General features: G+C 36.6%; 1 protein-coding gene across 1 annotated transcript; it reads right to left on the bottom strand.

The window, feature by feature from the left end:
* Positions 1 to 542: 542 nt before the first annotated feature.
* On the bottom strand, positions 543 to 23,051 carry LOC146002262 (uncharacterized). The gene is made up of 3 exons (XM_083139979.1): positions 22,707 to 23,051; positions 2,534 to 2,662; positions 543 to 845 (listed from the first exon to the last, which is right to left on the bottom strand). The coding sequence occupies exons 1-3, from the start codon at positions 23,049 to 23,051 to the stop codon at positions 609 to 611; spliced, it is 711 nt and encodes a 236-aa protein (XP_082996105.1). The 3' UTR covers positions 543 to 608.
* Between the last annotated feature and the right edge of the window lie 1,182 nt (positions 23,052 to 24,233).

The raw sequence follows: 24,233 nt of genomic DNA, 5'->3' as shown, positions 1-24,233 counted from the left end.
AGTGTAGTTAGTATAAGAACATTGAGAACAGTATCTATTTCAAATCGGCCGAGTTCCTTATTTCATTAATGTGCTATATTTACATATGTTTAAACTGCTTGTTTCTTATTGCTTATTCAAAATGTTTTCACTCTGCCAAACATTAGATCTGTAAGGACCCTCGAGTCAAATATGATAAGAAGTAGTACATGACACGAAATAATCATTTAATATCTGTGCTGTATACTAATAACAAATCCAAACTTCGTTCACTTCATTTTAAGTTCTAAGATTGTTTACATAATTTCCCAAGCTTCTATGTAAATATAATTGAACCGTACAAAATTGGAGTTTGTTCCTTTATAAATTTCATCACTCATCCTCATCATCGCGATTAAAAAAACTGGGCATAAAAGCGACGAAAAATAACCTATTTCAATTAACCTCACATCACTTCGAACCTTCTCTTTCTTCCACATTTTCTGCCCCCCCCCCCCCTTCCCTTTCAAAAAATCCTGGGTACCTAGATACACATATAATAATAAATTCAAAACTTCCAGTTTTATACAAAAATATATTATTTTAGGACAGAAAACATACAATAATAATGAGCTGACATATAGCTTTATTCACTGCCCATGTCCATAGCTGTGCTGGGGGTGACTCCCGACGCCTTGTCGCTCCACCACAGCGTTGAAGCCGTTGTGGCTGTCGGCGGTGTACTTGACTGTCCTCACGGTGCCATCGGCCTCCAGCAGGCTGTACTGCCCCTTCACCACGTCTCCGTCCCTGGCTTCCTCCTGGCTCTTAATGTCCTTCGTGTGCTCGTCTTGGACGCCATACTTGAAGGTATACTTGGGATGAGACTGGAAGATAGAACAACCTTGCGAATTACCACACACTCTGGGCGTCGAGTGGTTTAGAGTTTTCATTGTCAGTTGCAGATTGGGAATATATATATGGCGTACTTCAATGACAGACCGTCAAGGTGCAGCATTACTGTTCATTTTCGGAACACAACCTGTGACCTCCGTTGCGAAAGTAGAGGAACACTTTCTGCTGAATCCAACTATCATTTGGTAAGACAATGCTCAGGCGCATGTAGCGCAACCTGTGGCCCATTTGTTAGCTCGATGAGGCTAGCAGGTGCTCTACCAGCCCCTGTGACTTCGATTTGATCCCTAAGCTGAAGGAACCACTTCATGCCATTCGCTTCCGAACTGTTCCAGAGATTCTTCAGGCAATGGACCGCTCCATTTGAACCATCAAGAGAACAGGCGCTGCAACAGGTAAACTACGACTTCCAATCGCTGGCAACGGTTGTACACAATACAGGTGAAGAACTGTAAAAGTTTCGCAGAGGTATCTGTTTTGTATAGTTTGTAAAAAATAGTTGCCACTATTAAATATCCAACACACGCATAACGTAGAGCAATATTCTACTCTTTCAAATGAAATGTTGCATCGATAAGTCACATGTATATAGAATCAGCGGTAGAGATAGGCAGTAGGCAAACGGTCTATTGCTATCTTCGTTACTGCCATAGCTATTCTTCGTAAAGTGTTCATTCATCAATTTCATCTAATCATCATTTGGTTAAACGTAAGTGCCAGTAAAATGAAGTAAAATAACAAAAATATCTTCGTTTCTTTTTTCCTTCTTCGCTCTGTGTTTTTATTGAATTGAATTGTACTTGTGCTGGAGCAAAAGTTTTTCCTCTGTTTATTCATGCATATTGTTTCAGTTCTTCAACTTCACCTCGTGGAAAGCAGAATGCATTAACATAGTGATGGCCAATTTGCCTACTATTACCTTTCCTGTTGACTGTAAAACTTATCGGCGAAACTTTGGTCCCTGTTGCCAACTCAGTTATTTTGGATTCAGATCTAGTCCCTTTCACTGTTAACTACAAAATACGAACTGTTTCAATATGCTTTTTTAGTTCCATGACTATGAGGGAGTGTAGAGTCTACTATTCCATCCATTTTAAAAACTCCGGAGCATGCTATACATCGACCAAAGATTAAGTTTGGTCACTTATTGAATAGCGTAATCATCAACCTTTCTCACTGCAAATAATAAAATAACCCTTCCTCTTCCTATAATGATCAGAGTGTGGATTAACGAGAGAGATAAAAGAGATTTCTCCAACTTTTTTTGCTGAACAAGAAACTGTTATTGTGTGTGGAAGTGTAAGGTTGAATAGGATCAAAGGTAGAACAGAAAATGTTTTGATTCATTATGTAATTTCATATCAGTGTTTTCTCATAGTTAAAATATTAACAATAATAAAATTAATTTACCAGCCCCCTCAAAAATGGCGGTGTTCTTTCACATATAAGTATTAGCTATGTAAACGTAAATCCAACAATCGATGGCATAATCCAAAATCAAGAACTTTAATTGCCATTTTGACGATAACGCAATTTATTTGCTATTTACCCCAAAGAGAAATAACAAAATTACTTATGAGAAATTAGATAATTTAATACAATAAGCATTCAGGTTATGTTTAGTAGGATAATGAAAAGAATGGAATAGACATTCACTTACGTGATATTCAATTGTTTTCTCTACAGGTGAAGCGTGAAGGATGACTTCGGCATGGGCTGTCGCGCCACCTTTTTCCAGTCCGGGAAAGGACTGAACTGCAACAATTGATGCAACAATCACTGCAAGAATCTGAAAATGTGCAGAAATGTTAAACGCTTGAATAATTTTAAGGAAAAAATTGTATTCCTATTTCGCCAGTAGTGTAAACGTGCAACTAACTAGATGGGGCTAATACTTTCCAAGGTCAACCTTGCTTCCTTGGGAGATTACCAACAGAATTACACTTACATGATAACGATTGGTAAGTAGATTCAGGACATTCAACGAGTTCATTATCAAAATGAATTCATTCACATATTATTTTTATCATAATTAGAGTTGACTCACGATTTCCTAGCCGAAAGTTTCCATGAAAAGTAGGCCTGTTTGATGGGGAGGGGAGAGATTCAAAGGTTTCCTTCTGCAAAGGGATGTACTGTATACATATGAAGTGCAAGGAACGTATTTTTTTAAAAAAAAATTGGAATGTGACAAAAAATAGGATTAGATACAGTTAACCATCTGATGTAGCCGCTGTCAATGTATATAAAATAACTAGAGCTTGATTTCAAGAATCTCACCTCTGCAACAAAAAAACAAAAAACAAAAAAAAAACAGGTACATTAATTATATCCCTTAAGGCTAGGCTGGACCTCTGTAGGACACCAGGGCAGCTTTATTCGATATTTTCTCTCCGTGTAGCTTGCTTTCGCAGTTGTCCAGATATTATCAATAGTTTAATAGGGTTACGTCTCCACGAAACTACGAAACAGCGAAAATCCTCCTGAATGCTCTAGAAGGAATCCTAAGCAGTTGTATTTTTTCTGGTTTTGGAATATAGTAGTGATTTCTCGAAAGATGAAATTTCGAAAAACAGTTGTCCTGCTGTCGACAAAAGGTCCAACTGATCCTTAACATTCACCAATAATTTCCTTATTTAGCCAGAATATTGTACAACTTTACATTACTACAGACAAAAATATTCCATATTCTTTCCCACTATAATATTTGTTTTTCAAAAATAATAATAATTTTTATGAACGTATGTAATAGAATAATAACAACGTGAATGAACACAAAAGGTTATCCAAAATAGATTAGTGGTTAGCGATGTCGCCTTGTAATGAATGGTTGACATTAAGCATTCTCATTGGGCTATAAGTGCATATGGGACATTTTAGAATACATTTCTCTACCACTTTCCCGAAACTACTTTGCAATCATGATTTAAACGCAAAGCATTGATCTTTCATTACTTTCTAGTTATCACCTACTACCTGGGTTTCAACCTTCATTAGATCCAAGTATCCCTGACGCAGAAGGAAATTTTCGTCCTTCCCAGGGGTAATTTTATCCCCTTCCCATAAATACTAAATACCAAATATTTCGCATATACGTATAAACTTGTTCACAAATAACCTTTTAAAGTCAATAAATACAATCACTAACATTACATCGAACTATTACAAAAGTGGCAGTATGTATTTTAAACAAGATATTGTAAAGAAATACTTAACAGCATTTTATGTGATTGTAATTAACAGTAAAACCTCGTTTATCCGGACTAATGTGGGGGATAAGTTGACTGGTTTAACGAAAGTCCGGATTAACTGAGTTTGGTTTGGTTTGAGATGGTTTTTTAAGTCCACGCTACCACTGCGCCACGGGGGAGGCCTCCGCGGATTAACTGGAATAACCTAAGAAAACAGTAGAAAGTGCATTAAAACTCCGTTTATAGCAACAAAACACGTTTATTATGGTGTATTTAAAAGACATAGGCCTAAAGAAGTCTGCTGAAAACAGAATTTCATCAGTGGATGACTGCCTTCTCTTTGGGAAGTTCTCCCATGGACGTTGGATGTACGTATTCTTAGCCGTTACGGAGCAATATGACGAATGCGATTGGTGACTTTTGCCTGTCCGGATTAAGCGAAGTCAGGCTTATCGGTGTCCGGATTAACAAGGTTTTTCTATATTGACTAAAAATTTATGAAACTTATGTAGTTAGTGGCATATATATTTCGTTTCATCATTAAGACATTAAATTACAAATGATGAAAGAGTGCATGAGTTGTATTCCAAAGTCAATGTATAAAACTAATGAACATATTCAATGAATTAATGAATTTAAGTGTGTGTTCGATAAAAATAGTTAACTTTGCTCCATAAGAAGGCTACTGGACTAATATGTGTTTGAAAATTATGTCATTTTTTTAATAAAAAACATTCACATAAACCTGAAACGGAACATTCGTGGGTCGCGATCAGTGTGATAAAATAAAATAAATGGCTTATTATGGAGTTAGTTATCACATGGATGTTATCCTCTAGTTATTGACTATTACCAACAATTATTGCTACCAATCCAACTAATAAATACTTAAACGTCGACAAAGAGATGCACAATGGAAGAACTTAGTTCTGTACTGTTATTTCGTCCACTGAGAAAGCAAAATTACGTTCATACAAAATTATGCCTCTAAATCTAATTCTGTGTACCTCACGTAGCCTATAGTCTAATACGTATGAAATTCGTTATCACTTCTTCCAATGCAAATGAACAGTAATTAAGTCTAGTTGTTTAGGAAATGTTTGTAAAAAGCATAAGAACATGTGTGCATTAGTCTTTAAAGTCTTTAGTGTTAAAAGTAAACCAAATATTGTGACTGAGGTGCGACATGTTTATAAAAAACACATAGAAAGCATAAGTTTGAGAGTGCTTGGAAATGCAATTCTGCTTGATCATATCTTTACATTAGAAAGCGAAAATTTAAGCTCGAGAAGTGTTCTCAGTGCTACAACAGCTAGCAAAACATCACAACATTATAGTGCTTAGTAATGGTTTCTCTACCACTCTCACTTTCTCTGACGCCCTCAAACACGCAGAATTGCGGCCACCTATGCAAAACATATACGGGGTCTCCCCGATGGCGCAGTGGTAGCGTCGTCCAAGACTAGTAGAGGAGAAGGCTGGGGCCATACCTGATCACGTGGTCCTTGACGTCAGGCGTGACGTCACGGGCGGACAGATCGCTCTACGCTCCGGTTTCGCAGCCGAATCAAAGCAGTAATTATGAACAAAAAGAGCCGTAATTAAGCCCAAAAGCTAATTGGGAGTGAATAGACAGACTTACTTATGATCCGACATAACGTATGTCCTTACAGTTGGATTACACAGCCATTTTATCGGTAGTCTATATGTCGTCACATTCCTCTGTGAAACATTAGGTTTCATGTAAAATTGGGGTTAATACACCTAGTAATGCGTTTTGTTAGGGCAGAAAGAAAAATATATGTTGAATGCGTAAAACTTTTTTAAATAAAGAAAGGCAGAAAGCCAAAATTATGGATAAGTTGAATATGTAAAAGAAAACAACATCATCTATTGCTCTCTTTTAGGAGTGAGAGACGAGCCGTTTGGTAACTTTGCTTCGACTATTGATATTTATTTCTTCATTAATTTTCCTTATTCAGATTACAATTCTGAGTCTTATGAATCTTTGAACTACACAGGGAGGAATGTGAGGAAGTTCCGTGTGTATTATGTCACAAACACTTTAAACAACTTTTGACTGAACGAAAACTTGAGACATAAAACTGAAGAAAGTCGAGGCTCACTTTATATACGTATATATATATAATCAGTGGGATGTCGAACGGTGTGCCCACAGGCGGGTATGTGAAAGCTGGTTGAGTCCACTTAACTTTGGGGGTGGGGGGCGATTGTGATGAAAATTTGACTGAATAAATAATAGAACAATGGAGGACGGAAGTTGAACTACGTTGTCATTTAAGCATCACTAGTATATAAATAGCAAGTTGTGTATTTCCAAGGGAATTATAATAGTTACTATGTATTATTAGTGTTGTTAACGAGACTAGACACGAGAAGAGATGGAATTTTCACGCGACGAGACATACCAGTGTCGTCTCTCGGCAACACGGTATCTACTATTTGAGGTGCACAATATCCAGCCAGCTATTACATATTAAACCTTAAATTTTTATAGTGAATTCTGATGTGGAATTACCCTTGGTTGGGGAAGTTTCCAACTCTATAGTAAGGAAATTGAGTATTAATTACTGTTGCGCTTGGACTGTTGTGGGAATTTTGGTATGGCGATTGAGAATTAAATTATTTGGAGGAGGTCGAGATTCAACTCTTCAATACCAACAGTGAACCTAAAACTGACATAGGAATTTTGGTGGGGGACTGGATATTAAATTGGGGGGGATATGCTTGCAGTTTTTATCTTACTATACTTGTGAGAGCCTTTATTAAAAAATTACAATATTATTATTTTTTATTCTAATAATTGTAACCCAATTGAAGTGTATGGTAGCCTGATGTTGTGTAATGAGACTACTGGTATCGCAATCCACTAAGAAGTCTCGTTAGATGCGATGTGTTCAGTTATATATTGTCACCCGCTGTTTTTATTTTTTCATCGGAGATCACGACACGTCGCAACACCTCACTGAAGGCATTGTGAACTGCAACACCTCACAACCCACCAGGGTGCGAAATCATTGAAAACTGGTGAGGGGGAGAAAGTTCTTAACCTACAACCCCCTCCCCACAAACATATGTGTGAATTATACGATGTACATATTTGTAACGTTATTAAAAGTAAAAATAAATTACTCAATTAAAATAATTATTATGATTATTAATTAGAAATTAATTTGTTACTTTCATACATATCAGATAGTGTAAAGCAGCTAACTAATTCCATTACTAACCGGTTAAAGATGTTAATAAATTATGACATAGTTGAAGTGGTTTTATTATGTGTAAGTTTAATATAAATCAATCAGATTTCATAGTTATTATTGTTTTGCATTCTTGTTTTACTTTTACTGTGCGTATTGATGTAGATTTGTTAATGATCTCTTGAGACAGAAAGCATTCAACACTCACAACCACACAATTTGTGTGTGAATTAAAAGTAATTGCTTATCTTTTCATTGTTATAACAAAAACTCTTTCCCCCGGAAAATTTTTGGTGGGAGGGATTTTTGAGGCCAAGATTGTTGGTGGGGGGGTGGGAAATCCACCTCGTCCCCTCCAGGATTTCGCACCCTGAATACAACAATCCAGAAATACAAGAAAAAAGGAGCGAAAAGAACAAAACAGATCAGCCTTTCCACGTTTCTTTCCGTATGGGGTGAAGACTCTGCTGGGTTTTGTCCGCCCATGACGTCACACCCGCGGCAGTCGCGAAAAGAGGCGTGTCTGACCCCAGCCTTTCCTTCTAGTAGTCTTGAGCGTCGTCGCCTTGTAATCAAGGGGTCGATACCAGGTGGAGGCACATAGTGGTTCGGATCCCACTTTAAACTGCATGTCCAGTCCCGATTAGCCTTATTGTGCATAAAAAGGACTTAAAACACCAAATAAATTAATCAATCAGCAAAACATATACCTAACAAAGTTCCATTACTGCTTTTTATTCCCATGCACTTTATTTTGATAATTTACGTTTTTGTACTTTCGCTTTGTAAGGATATCTAACAAATCAGGCGTCGCTACCGAGGGACAGGGAAATATTGTCCACTTGATTTACCCCTGTTCTTGACTTTAAAACATATTTGAAAACTGGTTTTACATTAATTGAGTTAATGCAAAATAGTAAACACAGAAGAACAATGAAGCCATCAACATCTAAATAGTTCATATAACTTATTTTCCTTTGGAACAAAAAAAATATCATTTACGGAATGTTCAATATGTGAAGGTATGTTAGAAATTATATAATTTCAATTCCAAAATAAATATAGATAAATTTCACAAATATTTTAAACAGGTTGTACTTAAGATGTGACGACACTTCGAAAATTCTGATATTTGCATTATTTTATTTAATATGTGGTAAAACCTCTTAGCAAACGTTTTGCCACACACTCAGATCACGAAAATGTCTCTTAAATACACAATAATAATGTCACGAGCCGGCATTAAATGCTAAATCGGCAAACACCAGTCAAGTACCAGCCACTAACTTCTGACTTTCCGGCGACCTCTCGTCACCGGGGACTTGACTGGTATTTGCTGATTTAGCATTTAATGCCGGCTCGTGACAATAACTGCATGGAGATTAATCGCTTATCATCAACTAAAATATATTTATTGTGGAAATTTACAAGTTCCATGTTTATTATTATAATAAAATGGTGGAGCGTTTACTGTGAAAGCATAGGTACTAATCCGATCATTGATAAATCTCTATTTTATTCTTTATGAACTTTGTTAATAAACTGGCTAATGAGGATATTTTTTCCACATTAAATTAGAACTAAACTAAGAGCAATCATTAAAAAAAACAAAAATGAAACATAATAAATTATCTACGAATGAAATGCAGGAACAAAACAGCTAACTCAAATAATGCATGTTATACTAATAAAAATATGACAACATACTATCTAAAATTAAAATAGTTATATAATACACTGATTGGACCAATTTCGTACATACACTTGCGGAGCATGGATGCTAAGAGAAACACAAGAATAAAGTTGATTCTCTTTAAAAGAAAACATGAAGAAAAACATTTTGTCCTATGTAAGCTCAAAATGGTGTGTGTAGAATCAAAGCAAGGGATGACCTACAAAAGGAAAAATAAACTATAGGAATTATATTAATTATACAAGCTATTGCTGGCTGTCTAACAACATCAATATTTTCTTTAAATCCACATGACTTTCCTATGTATTATTTCTAGTATTCCTAGGAGGAATACTAGTACTATTTATTTATACAACGAGTCTTACACCAATGAGGATATTACATAATACGAGTAAGATTACATGGTTATTACATGTAGAACGCATGAAAGACAATAGAACAATACAAATCACACCTAAATTGAAACCAGTAACTCGAAGGTCAAGAGGAAGACCAAAGTTAAAATAGCAAATTAAATAGACCCAGAACTACAATAAATAAATGTGAAGAATTGAAGATTGAAAGTAAAGGCAACATATCGACACAATATCGTAGATGAAGCCAAAACCAATAAAGGGCTGTAAAACATTAAGAATTGACACAGATTATATTATACATAATTTTAATCTTACCAAGAGAAACGTTGAAAGAGGGGACAAAAGATCCTCCTGTACTGTGATTTTTTAAAACCTGGATCAGCATTTCTAAAGCTACTTATGGATTGGGAAAGTTTCCTGCTCTGCTACTCACTAATAGCTACATTGTAGTGTTCATACCATATTTTTCAAACAAATATAATTTTGAAGTAAGACCGTGATAATTGCACTAGGTATGTCTTATCGTGGTGAAAAGAATGGTAATCTTAAAACTCTGAGTCGTGTGTACAAAAAATTGTAATTTTTAAAAGTATAAATGATCTGTGTGTATAAGAAATACCTAGATTAGATGGTACGTTTTGTTGGTATTGTCATAAAGGATATGTAGAGTTGTTAAAACTATTCAGAATAGATAAAATGTCCTTCGAAAGGGTGCCACTCAGCCCCAACCCGTACCCAAGGTTACGCTTCACGTTTTTGTGTGCAATGTCGTGTTAGCGGTAAAATGAATGTATCGCTTGAATGTGAAGCCACTTCAAGCGACGGAACGACAGTGTTGCATTAGGCAGATATTAAACACCAGAGCAAGAACAATCTCTTGGTAAGAATGTTTACCATAGCCTGTGGAAAAGCAGCGGTAGCCACTAGACACCAGCGCTGTCAAACGGCTGGGCGGCAAATTGAAGTTACAAAGCCATAGACCGCGGCTCAAGAAACTAAATAGATATTTACTTAGCTTCATCAAATTGCATAGTAGGGTGTATTATTTTATTACATTTTGTGTTTACATGGTAACATGTTGAAAGAGGGAAAAAATTGTTATTGCTCGTTTTAAAAATCTGGCCAAAAAGGAGTGAAATTTTCATATCTGCATATTGCAACACTAACGCATGGATTTGGAGTTACTTTCAATGGCTAAATTTACCTCTTTCCATCGTTTCATCATCACGAGGTAAGCACGCTATTGGCCCTCGGTGCTGCCAATCAACTGCGGAGGCTTCCTAGTACACATTCAATCTGTTTTAATCTCAGAAAAACAGTATAACGTATTAATACACATACACACATGTAGCTGATCTATCGAAGAACACAGAACCGACAATATATTTTGAAAGTAAGCAGGGACAGTCCACATGTACAGCCTTCCAGCGTTGTCCCTAATGCAACCAGTCTTCCGACGAAGAAAGTCAAGAAAAATACCATTCCCAATTAGCAGAAGGCATTTCACACTTACCAGAACGTGTTCCATTGTGTTGCTTGCTTATGCTTTACCGTCCAAATGGTGATGATTTAGCAGCAAAACCCTCGTTTTATATATAGGCGGCTGGACTTTCGATTCACGCACACAATGTAGAAATCTTTGCGATAAGTGAGGAAAGGGGAGGGGGATACAGACGGGATGATAAGACGCATTTTTCTCCTCTCGTGAAACCAGTGAAGGGCTATAAGTTGCTCCTCATAGCGCTTTCTGTTTAAGGAAGTTAATGAAGACATCTTCAGCTTCGGACAGGGAAATATTCCTTTTACAGACACTGCTTTTTCTGATTCTCCATAATTCTTTAAGTGGTGTAATTTCATTGTTGACAGGACAACGAGCACGGCAACTGACAGTTTCGACATTGTTTGTTTTCCAACACATTAAATTATCATTTAACAACTTCTGTCCTGTTGAAATATTTTTTTCAAATAGCTATGTAAAGTACTTCCGAATAGAAATTAACAACATGTCAAGAATTATTCACGATTACACAATTTATTCATAGGTTTCCTGTAAAGAAATTATACACGTACTTGGGTATTTTAAACTTTGAATTGTTGTTAGGGACCTCTAATTTTCATGGTTATTTTTCTTGAACCCGTGTTATTTTTCTGACTTCTCTTTTTATTTTACTCAAAGATTCATGTTTCTAGAAAACAAGTCACAAATAGCATTAAATTGAAACAGTTATCAGTTCTTAATCGATTTTATTATTAACCTATTATACTCACATATTTTTTACATTACATTTAGAAAATAGATTGTTATACTATTTTGTTGAAAACTTGATTGTTGTTACTTACATAACACTCAGCGAGATACTACATTTTGTCTGTTCATAGCAACACTAATGGGAAAAGATAGTTGACTGAAAAATGTAGAAACTAGATTCAACAGTATGCGTTTTCATTTTAAAACATGACTGAAAGACTATTTAAAACAAGGATGTACAGGAGAAATACATTTATGTTCAGCAGTGAAGATATTTCCGAGCGCTTTTAACAACTTCTACTCCAAAGAAACATATGATGTAAGAAATTAATCGAAGCATTAAATCAAGAATGAGTCAGGAATTTACGAATTCCCAGATATAAGAAATCATACAAGGCATGCAAGGGAAACAACGTATTTCAAAGTTAATATTTCATTCATTCTTTTATTTTGTAGTCTAAATTAATAAAGCCCTAGAGAAGTTTCTGTATTGCTTGTTAATGGTAAATGTTAACTACATTCTCAAGTTGCTAAACTAACGGTATATCATTACCATAGTGGAGGTGGTTAATTGGCAAGTGAGACTTGTAGATATTGCTAATCAATTGCGTTCAAAGAGTTTTTAGTGATATTTTTAGGCTGTACACCAATTTTGCACAAAATTGCAAAATGTTGACTTTTTGCAATTAAAATTTTAAAACGATCATTCACAACTTCTGATTGTGAACATTTGAGAAATGAATAACATAAATGAATCGATGGTTGCAGAAATAACCTTTGTCTCGTACAATGAATGCAGTATTAATATTACTTGTGGTTCGGATCCCAATTTAAACTGTAGGTCCAATCCCGATTGAGCTAATTGTGTGTAAAGTGGACTTGAACACAATTCAAATTCGAAGTATTACACACGCAACGTTTCAAGATGGGAGGTTGTAAAAATACTGGTTTGATTTATTGGTTTATTTTACTTCACATTTTTGACACTTTTGGCTAATTGCGAAAATGTGGGTTAGTGATTATATGATGCAATTGGCAACCTTAAAGTAAAAAGGATATCTGTCAAGTCGTAATATTCTCAGGAGATCTAGTTAAAGATTTGACTATGTGCACAGGGAAAACTAATTATTCCAACAAGTTGTGCCTCTGGCATTTGTATAGTGATCCCTCCCTCAATAATATATACAGGAAAATTAATGTAAAAATATTACTAATGTTCAGATATTGCAACGACGAATTGCAGTTAGAACCTTTTTACTCCAAAAGTAACGTTTCAGAAGAGAGTAAAAAGGTTATCCCTTAAATATTCAAACTTTTTGCAAAAAAGAAAGGTGAGAAATTAGTTATATTCTAGTTATTCTATATTCTGCATGAACTATGTACATGTTAAAGTAAATAAGATGTAAAAGGTTGTCCAGAGTGGAAAATAATACCAATTGCTTCATCCAATACTATAAACCAAGTGGGCCTCCCCATGGCGCAGTGGTAGCGTCATTGCCTTGTAATCAAGGGGTCCCGGGTTCGATACCCGGTGGAGGCACAAGTGGTTCGGATCCCACTTTAAACTGTAGGTCCAGTCCCGATTAGCCTTACTGCGCATAAAGTGGACTTAAAACACCAAATCAAACCAAAACTATAAACCAATTACGTACGAGTGTGAAGATTGAATTTTGAAAAATGTTTAATAGAAAGTATTGACATGTGAGTCAGTTGAAAAAAGTAACCATGTTGTAAATATTGTTGCAGTATATAATCCCAGTGGAAACACTAAACGTTCATTTTAAAATAACGTGCTACTGTATATCCTTCTGATAAGAAAATGAAAAGTATTTGTACTCATTGAGAGTAGATATCGCTTATTGACGAGAAGACTGTAAAGAAATGGAAAAAAGTATCTTATATATGTTTCTCTTCAGCACCGTAGCAAAGTAACGTTGGTCCACAGCCGTCATCCACTTCATCATATAAGTGATATCTGACACTTTTTCTTTACTTAATTGCTTCCTCTCTACGTTGGAGGTTCCAATAGAAGATGAACGTTGTGCCATTTGTCTGGTAGTCACAAAGACCGGAAACTAATATACTTCGAAGCATGATCTTTACGGAGTACAAAGAATGTAAACCAATGGTCTGCTTAAGGTCACGAACTCATTTTCGCAAAAAAGTGCAGATAGAACCTTTTTACTTTAAGCTCGCGAATTGATGAAGAGAATACAATTGGCAAAAAATACTCATGCGCATGTCGGTACTCCTGACATCGTAGTGTGATGTGGTAACCATTCCGCCATGGACATTGAAGAAACACGCATGTGTATGGAACCGGTGGCCACCCACCATCGTGAGGAAATTGGAGAGCTACAAATGTGTAGCGTAACTCGGTCATACAAACCTACAACAAACCGGGGATCGGTCGTGCTGATGAGTGAGTACGATCAGGCATTCGGTAGGTAAGCCTGGGCCCTCAATATGCTGTTGCGCCGCGGGTTATTATTATAGTAATTATTATTATTATGAGTTGTGGTACTCGATTATACGTAATTAAAAAAAAATCCGGAAATGAAATCATAAATAATCCTCTCCATACCTTGCATGATCACACTCCAACCATCAGGGACTATATTCCTTATTTTCCTATTATGGACCGTAGTGCGCGCGGAGCCGTCATTTTCTTATATTTCTGTTTCATTTGTGCCAGACTGATGGAATCATTCTTAATTTTGCCACCAGAGGTCAATAGAATCTGTTACGCAATGACGTAATAAGGAAGCCTCGGTGCAACCTCGCAGCCCTTCAGGCAGCGCATTTTGGATTCTGACCCAGAGAGAGGAAGTTGTTTTCCTCAAGGTAGACACTTTGTGAAGGTGTTCAAGGAACCACGATATGGAGGAGAAGGATAAATACTTTCCGTAATGTTTTAAGTTTCGAACTTGCACTCACTCACTCAATTATATTTTGTTCATAATCTTTCTCTTTTATACTACGTGAAGAAGTGACTTGACAGTCAAGACAGATTTAATTCATTGTTATTAATTAGTTAAACGAATATCCATCAAACTGGCCTAAGTGAGAAGGCATGTTTTTCTTTCAGCGAGTTTATCGTCGAACAAACTTTATTTGTGTAGTCTAATTGTACTTGCACATTATGTAAATAAACTCGCATAATCTGGAACAGTGTTATATCTGTACATTCGAAAAGCATAGCTGCCCCATAGCTAATAAGTAGATCTTTAAGGCGGAAATATTCCACTGCGCGCTTACGTCAAGGTTCGTATGCATTAAACAAGCCAGTTTAACGTGCATACAGATGCAGAACGTGGTTCTCTGTCGAATTGTATGGGGCAGTTAAAACTTCGGTATAATGGCGCACTACCAGTTAAACCCATTTGTAACTGTAGATGATACGGGGGTACTAGTTACTCCACAAGGAATTCCCTTCGCCGGAATGTCTTCAACTAGAAGATCTGCGTTACATAATGAAGTAAATCCTTTATCTGCAATGTAGTTCACGTGTGTAAACCGTGGTAACTCGAGTGTGGGGGATTTGATTAACTTTCAACCCATTTCTCGTCAAGAAAATGTCGCGTCTGTTGCGAATACAGGGACCATATTCAAGGGACCAGAACTTTCTAAAATATCAGCGCAGACAACATCTAGCTTGATGCAGAATCTCTTACAGAAGATTCCTCGCTTGATTAATTGTGATGCTATATCTATATTTGGTTTCTTGCTAGAAATTAAAAAAATTCTAGAACTTAACATTTTCCCTACACATGATGTTCTTGTTTCATTACTAGACAAAGTACACGAACGTTTAGCTCATAAGTGGTTGAAGCATCTTCGAGAAAGTGTACACTTCGCAACATCTTATTTGACAGCCCCGAAAGAATTCTAAGTCCCGAAATCGTAAACTTAGCAACATTGCACTTCGGCTCCAGGTGAGGGTAGCCAACTTTGAGTAGGTCCTTCCACTAGACGAAAAACGCTGCGGTGAGAGGTTTTCAATTTATCACTTTCCATGAACTTAGAAACTATAAACAGCTATTATAATACACAATCAAACAGAAATAATAAATTGGGAAAAAAAACCTTAAGGGATATTTACGATTCTGCTTGCTCGACTTGAAATTTTGGGGGTTTGAAACACTAAATAAAGTATTTCTCCACCTGGAGGAAATTGCCATCAAGTTTGTGCAGAAAGAAGCAAATTTGTGAGGAATTTTTGCGACATTTTATTTACAATACCTTGCATAATATCGAACAGTTCTCAAAAACATATATTTTACACGACTTGTCGAGAAAATGTGCTTGAAACACAGGAAGGTGGGAGTCTTCATAAACGTTAACATGTTTTTAAGGGTATTACGTCATGAAGTTAACGTAGATCAGTTGGTTAGGCGCTGCTATCCTTATTTTTCCTCAAGCGTGAAAGGTCGCCGGTTCAAATCCCACCCTCTCCTCTTCTTTTTTCTTTTTTTTTTGTTTGCTGAACAGATACCGTTGATATTAGAATATTAGAATATTATATAGGATGCAAAATGTAATGTTATTTAAGTTATGTATTGTTTGTTCTTCACTGACACCTAAAATATTGATTATTTGATTTCGATACTAAAAAAATATATACAGTTATGTTAAATGTAGTGCAGTACAGCAACGAAGGAGAGCGTTTAATGAGTTCAAATTGCTAAGATTGGTAATTTTATGTCAGTTCCTTCGTAATGACTGTTGTCAATCCCCTCACCACCATCTTACCATGTGTCTAAAACTAATAGTAAATCGCTAATTAATATAAGTAAATTGTTATTGCGACGAAGGCCGATTCGAATAGAAACTACTAATAAGTATTTATATAGTCAGTGACAAACAAAAAATTCAAAACCTCGTAATGATCGTTAATTCCTCACTGCTTTGTATCTAAAATGTTTGTCTTCTTTGAACAGAAAGTACGAATATCAGATATAACAAACTTTCCGCACTAACTTTGCAATATTCGAAACCACCATTACAGACTTAGCTCTATGTAACTTGATTCTGCACATTCCACGTTACATGTGACTTCCTCCTATCATCGAAATAACTTCCTCTTACTATTTCCTTTCACCTCGTGAAATAACGACTGATGTTAACTTCTTAGCTCGGTGAATAAACTTTACATCCAACGATAAATTCCTGAAAAAATCCTGCCTAGATGGAGAATCGAACCTACTACCTCCATCGTGAATATCAAGCACGCTACCTCTTCTCCAGATAGCTCATGTTAAAATTTGCTACCAGTTTGAAGAAACCAATTCACACATAATGTCATATCTATAATTTTCTCATGTCAATTTTCATGAGGAAACTAATTCAGATAAAATCGAGAATCGCTGAAAGGGAAAAATGATGAACATCTATTGGCGTTTTGTCATATTTTGTAAATTCTGTAAAAATTCCGTGTTTTGAACAAGCAATCGTTTAGTTACGAAGTATGTTGTTTTTTGTTTAAAGTAGGAACAGGAGAATGAAAAGGAGTCATTTGAACCAGACCACGTTTAACAAGAAACTACAGCCTTTTTCCAAAGACTGTATGAAAAAAGAGAGGAAATGGATATTCAAGGTATGAAATATAAAATATGTTTGAAATTAAAACAATGGAAACCTTGAAAGATAATACTAACGAACTTCAAACTATGAAAACATATTTTCGTTGTGGAAAACTCCAAGTCATTTTCGAAATATGAACTTGATTTCTTTCTGTATTATAAAGTGGAGATATGGGACGATACGATCCCTCAGCAAGAAAAATTTTAGTAAGCTTCCTCCAACTTTTTCAATGGTCATAATTAGTAATTAGGGTCCGGAAGTTGAGGAAAAATCAACTTTTTTTCTGACCCTTAACAACAATGCTAAACCTGATATCATATCAGTTAGAGCCGGAAAACACTTTATATTTTACATTTTGTTTTGGCATTTTTCGGCCTTTTTTGGCTTTTAGTTTATTTGTCAGTATTTTTAACAGTTTTTGTTGCATTTTTTTTTAGTTCTTTTTCTCCTCCCCTGTTGTTTCGTGCATTTTAAATGCATTTACTAGTAAAACTTACACATTTAGATGTCGTGACATGGTCCATTTAGCAAATTCACCATGAATCGAAAATACGGTCAATGGAATAGCATAATATTATTCTTAACTGAAATGTTTGGCAATGGAATAAAATACTTTGTGTGAACATCTACTTTGAGGCTCTTTTTCTGGACACTATTATCGCTTTAATCTGTAGTTTTAAAGTAAAATTAGTCACTATATTAAATGCAATTACACTCTGGTATACGCGAAGCTGAACTGTATTTTCGGATGCTGGCCGACTACAGTACCATAGAAGGCCAACTCTGAAAGGAGATGAATTGGTTGATTTTGTGTTTTAAGTCAACTTTATGCATAGTAAGGCTAATCGGGACTGGACCTACAGTTTAAAGTGGGATCCGAACCGAGTGCATAAAATAACGTGAACCGTGTGGTGTAGGGGGATCGTTTGCTTATGGAATGGAAGGTCATGGGTTCAAACTTACTTCTTTGGAAAATCTTTTTCGGGAAGTAAACGGCTTTGGACGAGAATGCTTATCTGCGTTTCTTGGATATTTCCGTTGATATTTATGCGATTTATGTCCAGCATTTCCGGAAGCAGAAAGTTGACATGTAAGTTCTTAATATGTGTTAACTTATAACAGCTGAATGAAAGGAAAAGTATTTTCTAAAATCCTACCAATCACTGAAAGATTAAAAACATTAGTAGAAGCATTACTTGAGGAATGCACAGTGGCGACGATTATGGAGTGTGGAGGGGCAGATGACCTGCACTATGTTTAACATTATCTACCAAGGGAAAGGAACTGTCCTTGCCTCCCCTCCCCCACCTTGCCCCATCGGTTTTGAAACCCAATCGCCGCCACTGAGCATGCATCGCATAAATATTTACAGTAATATCATATAATATTATATTACGTTATTAGAACACTTCGTACTCGGTAAATAAAAAGGAAAAAATAATAAAGAAAGGGTGGGATTTGAACCTACGATGTTTCGATCTTGACGAAAACAGTAAAAAAAAAAAAAAACGAAAGTGTTGTCATCTTTTTTTTTTTTTTTAAGTTTTATTTCACTATTCTGTTTACATCTATGGATTTTTTTTTCTACATGTATACATACAATTACATTACATCCAGATATTTACCAAAATATTGTGACATTCGGACATTTTGTTTATTTGCTTGTTTCCATCTAGATCTTTTAAGATACATTGTATATAGGGTGATATTTGGTTCAAACTTTTTGCTATATATATAGTATACTGTATGTGCTATTAGCCACACAATGGCATTTTGTTTCTTCAAAGGGAAATATTTAAAGTCTGGTAATATACAAATTTTTGCTTGAAAGCATTGTGGCGATATACGACATATTTTGGCAAGGCACATAATGAGAAAGGCCCAAATTTCTGAAATTCCTTTACATGTAGTGAGGCGATGTTCATTTGTATCAACCTCTCCACATTGTCTACACTCATTTGTTGATAGTCTTTTTATTTCATTTAGTCGAACATTTGTTGGAACTAGATCATGCACCAGGGTATACCACAAACTTCGTGTGTCCGTGTCAAGGAAAGGCTTGTGGACATTTTGCCATACATTTGACCAAATAACATTAGGAATTTTTTTCTCTATTCGACTCTGCTGCAAAATAAGTTGTCGTTGAAAATGTTCATACAGATATTTTGACAGAGTATTCTCCTTCAAATCCATGGGAAACTCCACATAACTCCATTCTTGCACAAAAATTCGTACATACATAGGGTTCTTTGTTAGTCGAGACAAGTTAGGTGGATTTTGCGGCGGAAACGTATGGGTAAATATACGCAACCACATTGATGTAATCGACCGTTCAATTAAGTACAATTTATAATTTCTAGCTAAAAATAGCGACTTACATTTATTTTCAATATTCCATAGTTCTAGACCACCTGTCATTTGTGTTTGGCACATAATCGGGAAAGGGACCCGAAAAAAATGTCCGTACCACATGAACCATCCCACAGCAGACTTTATTTGTCGGAGATATTGCTGTGTGATTGGCAACACTTGAGCGACATAATTTAATTTACTAAAAATAAAAGTGTGTAGGAACCAAACACGCTGAATTAAATTGAGTTGTCTGCCTCTCATTTGATAGCACTGTAACCTGATTTCGCTTACAATTTTCGTCCAGTTTAGATCCAGCATTCTGGATTCGTTAGTATGAAAAGTAATGCCCAATATTTTGAGTTCGTTGACATATTTTATCCCTATGTCCGGATTGTTTTGCTTCCAGTTGCCAACAGGTAAAGCCTTTGATTTTGTCATGTTAACTTCCGCTCCACTGGCAGAACAATACAAACACATTGCATTTAGTATATTTTGAAGCTGGTTTGTTGTTGTTACACAAGCTGATAAATCGTCTGCGAATGTAAACACTTGCGTTTCAAGGAAAGCACTCGCTGCCAGCGGGGCTCGGCACTGAATGTATCGAAGTAGCGGGTCCAAGGTCAAAGCGAATAGAAGCATACTCAAGGGGCACCCCTGGCGAATGGATCTCGTCACGTGTATTGCAGGAGTCACGAATCCATTGATAAGAAGACGGGAGGTTGCCTTTCTATAGAAACTTTGCAAAACAGATATAAAGGCTTCACTGAAGCGATAGGCTCGAAGTACTTCAAACAAATATTGGTGAATTACAAGATCAAAAGCTTTTGTAAAATCAAAGGATACTATACAAGCTGAAGTTTGTTGCATTTCATAATAATACATTATATCACGTATACCTGCCACCGTAGAAAATATATTTTGAGTTTTACTGACACATGTTTGCCGTGAACTGAGTAAGGAAGATAATATAGGTTTCAGTCTATTAGCCAAAACTTTGGCCATAATCTTATAGTCACAGTTTAACAAAGTAATGGGCCTAAAGTCAGTCACTGCACTCGGACGCGTTTTTTTGGCAATCAGTACAATTATACCTTCATTTTGAAGCACGTATTCGTTTCGAAATGCATCTTGTATTATCTTGACCAATTCATGTTTCATAATATCAAAAAAACGTATATAAAATTGGTAGCCTATGCCATCGTTGCCAGGAGTGCGCTTAACGTTACAAGTACGCAGTGCTTCATACACCTCATCGACAGTGACGTCACTGTCTAACAAAGTTCTGTCTTCGTCCGTCAAAAAATTATTTACCGATGTGAGCAATTGTTGTACAGCCAATTGATCTACTTCTTTACCCGTATACAAATTATTATAATACGTGTAAAACGCCTGTGATATACCTTGTTGATTGCTATGTGTATCTCCGCCGGGATCGACAATATTGTTTATCAATAGAGCTCGCCTTTGTTTTTGTGCGTGTACATAGTGAAATAAAGAGGTTCGTTCATCTTGCAAGGATGACGCATGAGTAGTTCTTATCTTTATACCCTCCAAGTGATGCCGTTGCAACGTAAGGATTTGTGCTTTGTATTTTTGTATCTGTGGATAATGTTCGGTGACATCAGGTCGCATACATAACTCATGTAAACATTTGTAATAGAAGTTCAACATTAAGTTCCGGTCACGTGCACTTTCTTTCCCTAGCCATTGAAAATAGGATTTAATTCGAGGTTTTACGTATTTTACCCACCACGTATTGTAATCAGTATAGTGTTTTTGTTGCCGGCACCAATACTTCCATTTTTCTTCAAACATATCATTAACATTAGGCTGTTGAAGTAGGGCAGAGTTCATTTTCCAATAGGACGGACCCCAAACTAATTTAGATTCTTGTAGATTAATACTCATTCTGATTGCTATATGATCTGAAAAAGGTACCGGCAAAGCATCTATTGTCGTCACATATTTTATAGTATGACCAAGTGTATAGAATCTGTCCAGTCTAGAACCTGCTTTGTTATTGAAATAGGTAAACACTATATCCTTTCGTTTTTCGGTCCAGATGTCCTTCAGCTGTAAATCGCTGATTAAGGTCGTTAATGCTAAACTATTTTGAAACTTTCCTATACAATCACATGATCGCAGCACTTGATTAAAATCACCACCTAGGATGATACACGAATCATTATTTGGAAGTAAATATACTATCTCAGACTGGTAAAATTGCTCTCTTTTCCATCTGTTTTGCTGTCCGGAGGGGGCGTAGATATTAACAAAAGTATAGCGTTGACTTTGAAAACTAATTCCCCTCCCATCGACTAATTTCTTTACATTTTTTATTTCTATACCACTTTTGATTAAAATTGCCGTCCCTCTCCCGCTTGTCCCCAAGTTTACAATAGCCTCGTACCCATACAAGAAGTTAAAATCTACAATACAAACTTCCTGCAAGTATAAAATGTCAATCGAGTGGATTCGGACAAAGTCCGCAAGCAATTTGCATTTCACTGGTGTCAAGATCCCATTGATATTAAGGGTACAAAGACGAGTGCTGTAATTCATGCACAATAAGATATTATAAAAAACTGTATATAAGAATACCACGTAAATGTGCATTTTGGTGCTCAATTACACTAAAGTAAGTATTAGTCCGAAGTGTTTTCAGAATGATGATATTCGTTCATGTGCATGACACAATTTACACTATTTTTTCTACCTGTTATTATATCGATATTCATCTTGTAACTCTCTAACATGTAATATATAACATTACACTGTAGACACTAAGAAAGTACACAAATTTATGTCGCGCACTACACCCATAAATCACTCTCATCTCAAAACATAAACAAACAAACATTTCTTCTTACACTACCACCTAATGGAGGGGGAGGGAAAGGCGATCTGAACCCACAGCTAATTAACATTTCACTTTTGTTGGGTCTTCCTGCTGTGTATGACGGACTGCTGGCTTAGAGACATCCTTGTACATTTCTTTTTCTTACCTTCTGTTACCGCTTTCAGTCGTGAACTGGTGCGTTTTTTTCTATTTCGTTGACCTTTGTCCATAACTTGCTTATCATCTGTGGATTCCTCTTCGGTTTGGGAGTCATCTCCTGATACCATTTCTTGCGATTGTGACGAGGGAAGGGGGGGAGCAATTTCAGGTTGGTCATGTTGTTCACTCACGTTTTCTTCTGCTAGTTTCAAGGTCGTTGTGGGCGAGGAAGCGCCTGGCAGGGAAAGTTCATCGCCTACCTGGCTCTTTTCACCTTCCGATACACAGCTGTTTGCAGGGAGGGGAGGGGCCATCTTATCGCTAATCGAGGCTTCAGGCGTGACCTGGTAGTCACTCGAAAGTTCCTCGCGTTCAACTTCTGCAACCCATGACGAAGTGTGACCTTCTGTTGTTAACAAATGGGAAGTTTCCTTTGCTGCTCTCTCTGATGAAACTTTGTTCGTCGGAGGATCCAGTGGCGTCTGTGGGGCACCTTCCGGTTCTTTTACATCTGGGTTCTTTGGGGATTCTTTCATTTCTATGTCCAGGGTTGTCGTGGGTACTTGAAAACTTGTAGGCTGGTATGGCAGTGGTTGTTCTGCTGCATCAATATTGATTGGTGATCGGTGGATGGCTTCCGCATATGTTGAGGCTGTCCTTCTTCCTGGTTTTCTACGCTTATCACAACAATTTGAGAGATGTTCTGTAGATTCACATATCCTGCACGTAATCTTTTGACCATAGTACGTTACCCAATATCGATCAAATTTGATATTGATGTACGATGGAATTGGTTTTTTAAGCGTCATGCGAATTCGCTTTGTACCGGTACGCGTAGGGTATATATGTTCATCTGTGTACTTTTCATCGTCAACATATTTCACATCACCATATGTTGCCAGTGTCTGTTGTAGAACGTCCATTGGAAGTTCCATAGGAACTACATGTACATTCACAATTACACTATTTTGATCCGCCCATTCCAGTTTTACCTCATGCTCCCCATTGTCATCAGTGTATACTAATGTGCCTCCCGATCGTAATATTATCTGCTCGCCTAACACTCGCGATATTAACTTTATAAACACACACTTACGATATTGATCGATTTCAATACTAAGCACTTGATCTTCTGTTAGTGACAAATTCTGCTGTATCCACCGATGTCGGTTTTTGTCGCACATTCGTGAAGACCAATTTCACAGTATTCACTCGCCGTACAGACATGGTTCAGAACACAGAAGGTAAACTTAACCGGAATTTCACTCGCTTGCACGTAAATGCTCGACACGGACCGCACGTAGAGACGATGCACCGCGTGCCAGTGCTGGCAGCGAACTGTCTCATCTAACCAACTACTCCAGGAGATTACTAACGGAAAACTCAGTAAAGCACGTTGATCTCAGTTGAGCAATATTGTGCCGGCGTTTCGAACCATTTTTCGCCAAGAACCAAGGAAAAGACATATTTTGCAGAATCGTGTGGTGTTGTGCAAGGTATCTTTACTAAATATTTCGCATAAAATCATCATAAATTTGCCTTCTTGCATTCAAATGTGACCGCAATTCTTTCCAGGTGGATGAGAACCTGTTCAGTGTTTCACAATGCACATAAATTTCCCTATTTTCAAATTCAGAACGAAGAATCTTGAAATACTTTCAACATTCGTATTTCCACTTAACAATTTTTGTCTACTCATATATTTTATTACTGCTTTA

This window comes from Lepisma saccharinum, chromosome 18, assembly GCF_977018435.1.
Source record: "Lepisma saccharinum chromosome 18, izLepSacc3.1, whole genome shotgun sequence".
NCBI lineage: Eukaryota > Metazoa > Arthropoda > Insecta > Zygentoma > Lepismatidae > Lepisma > Lepisma saccharinum.
The sequence above is the reverse complement of the archived record's forward strand: the minus strand, read 5'-3'. Positions and strand labels throughout refer to the sequence as shown.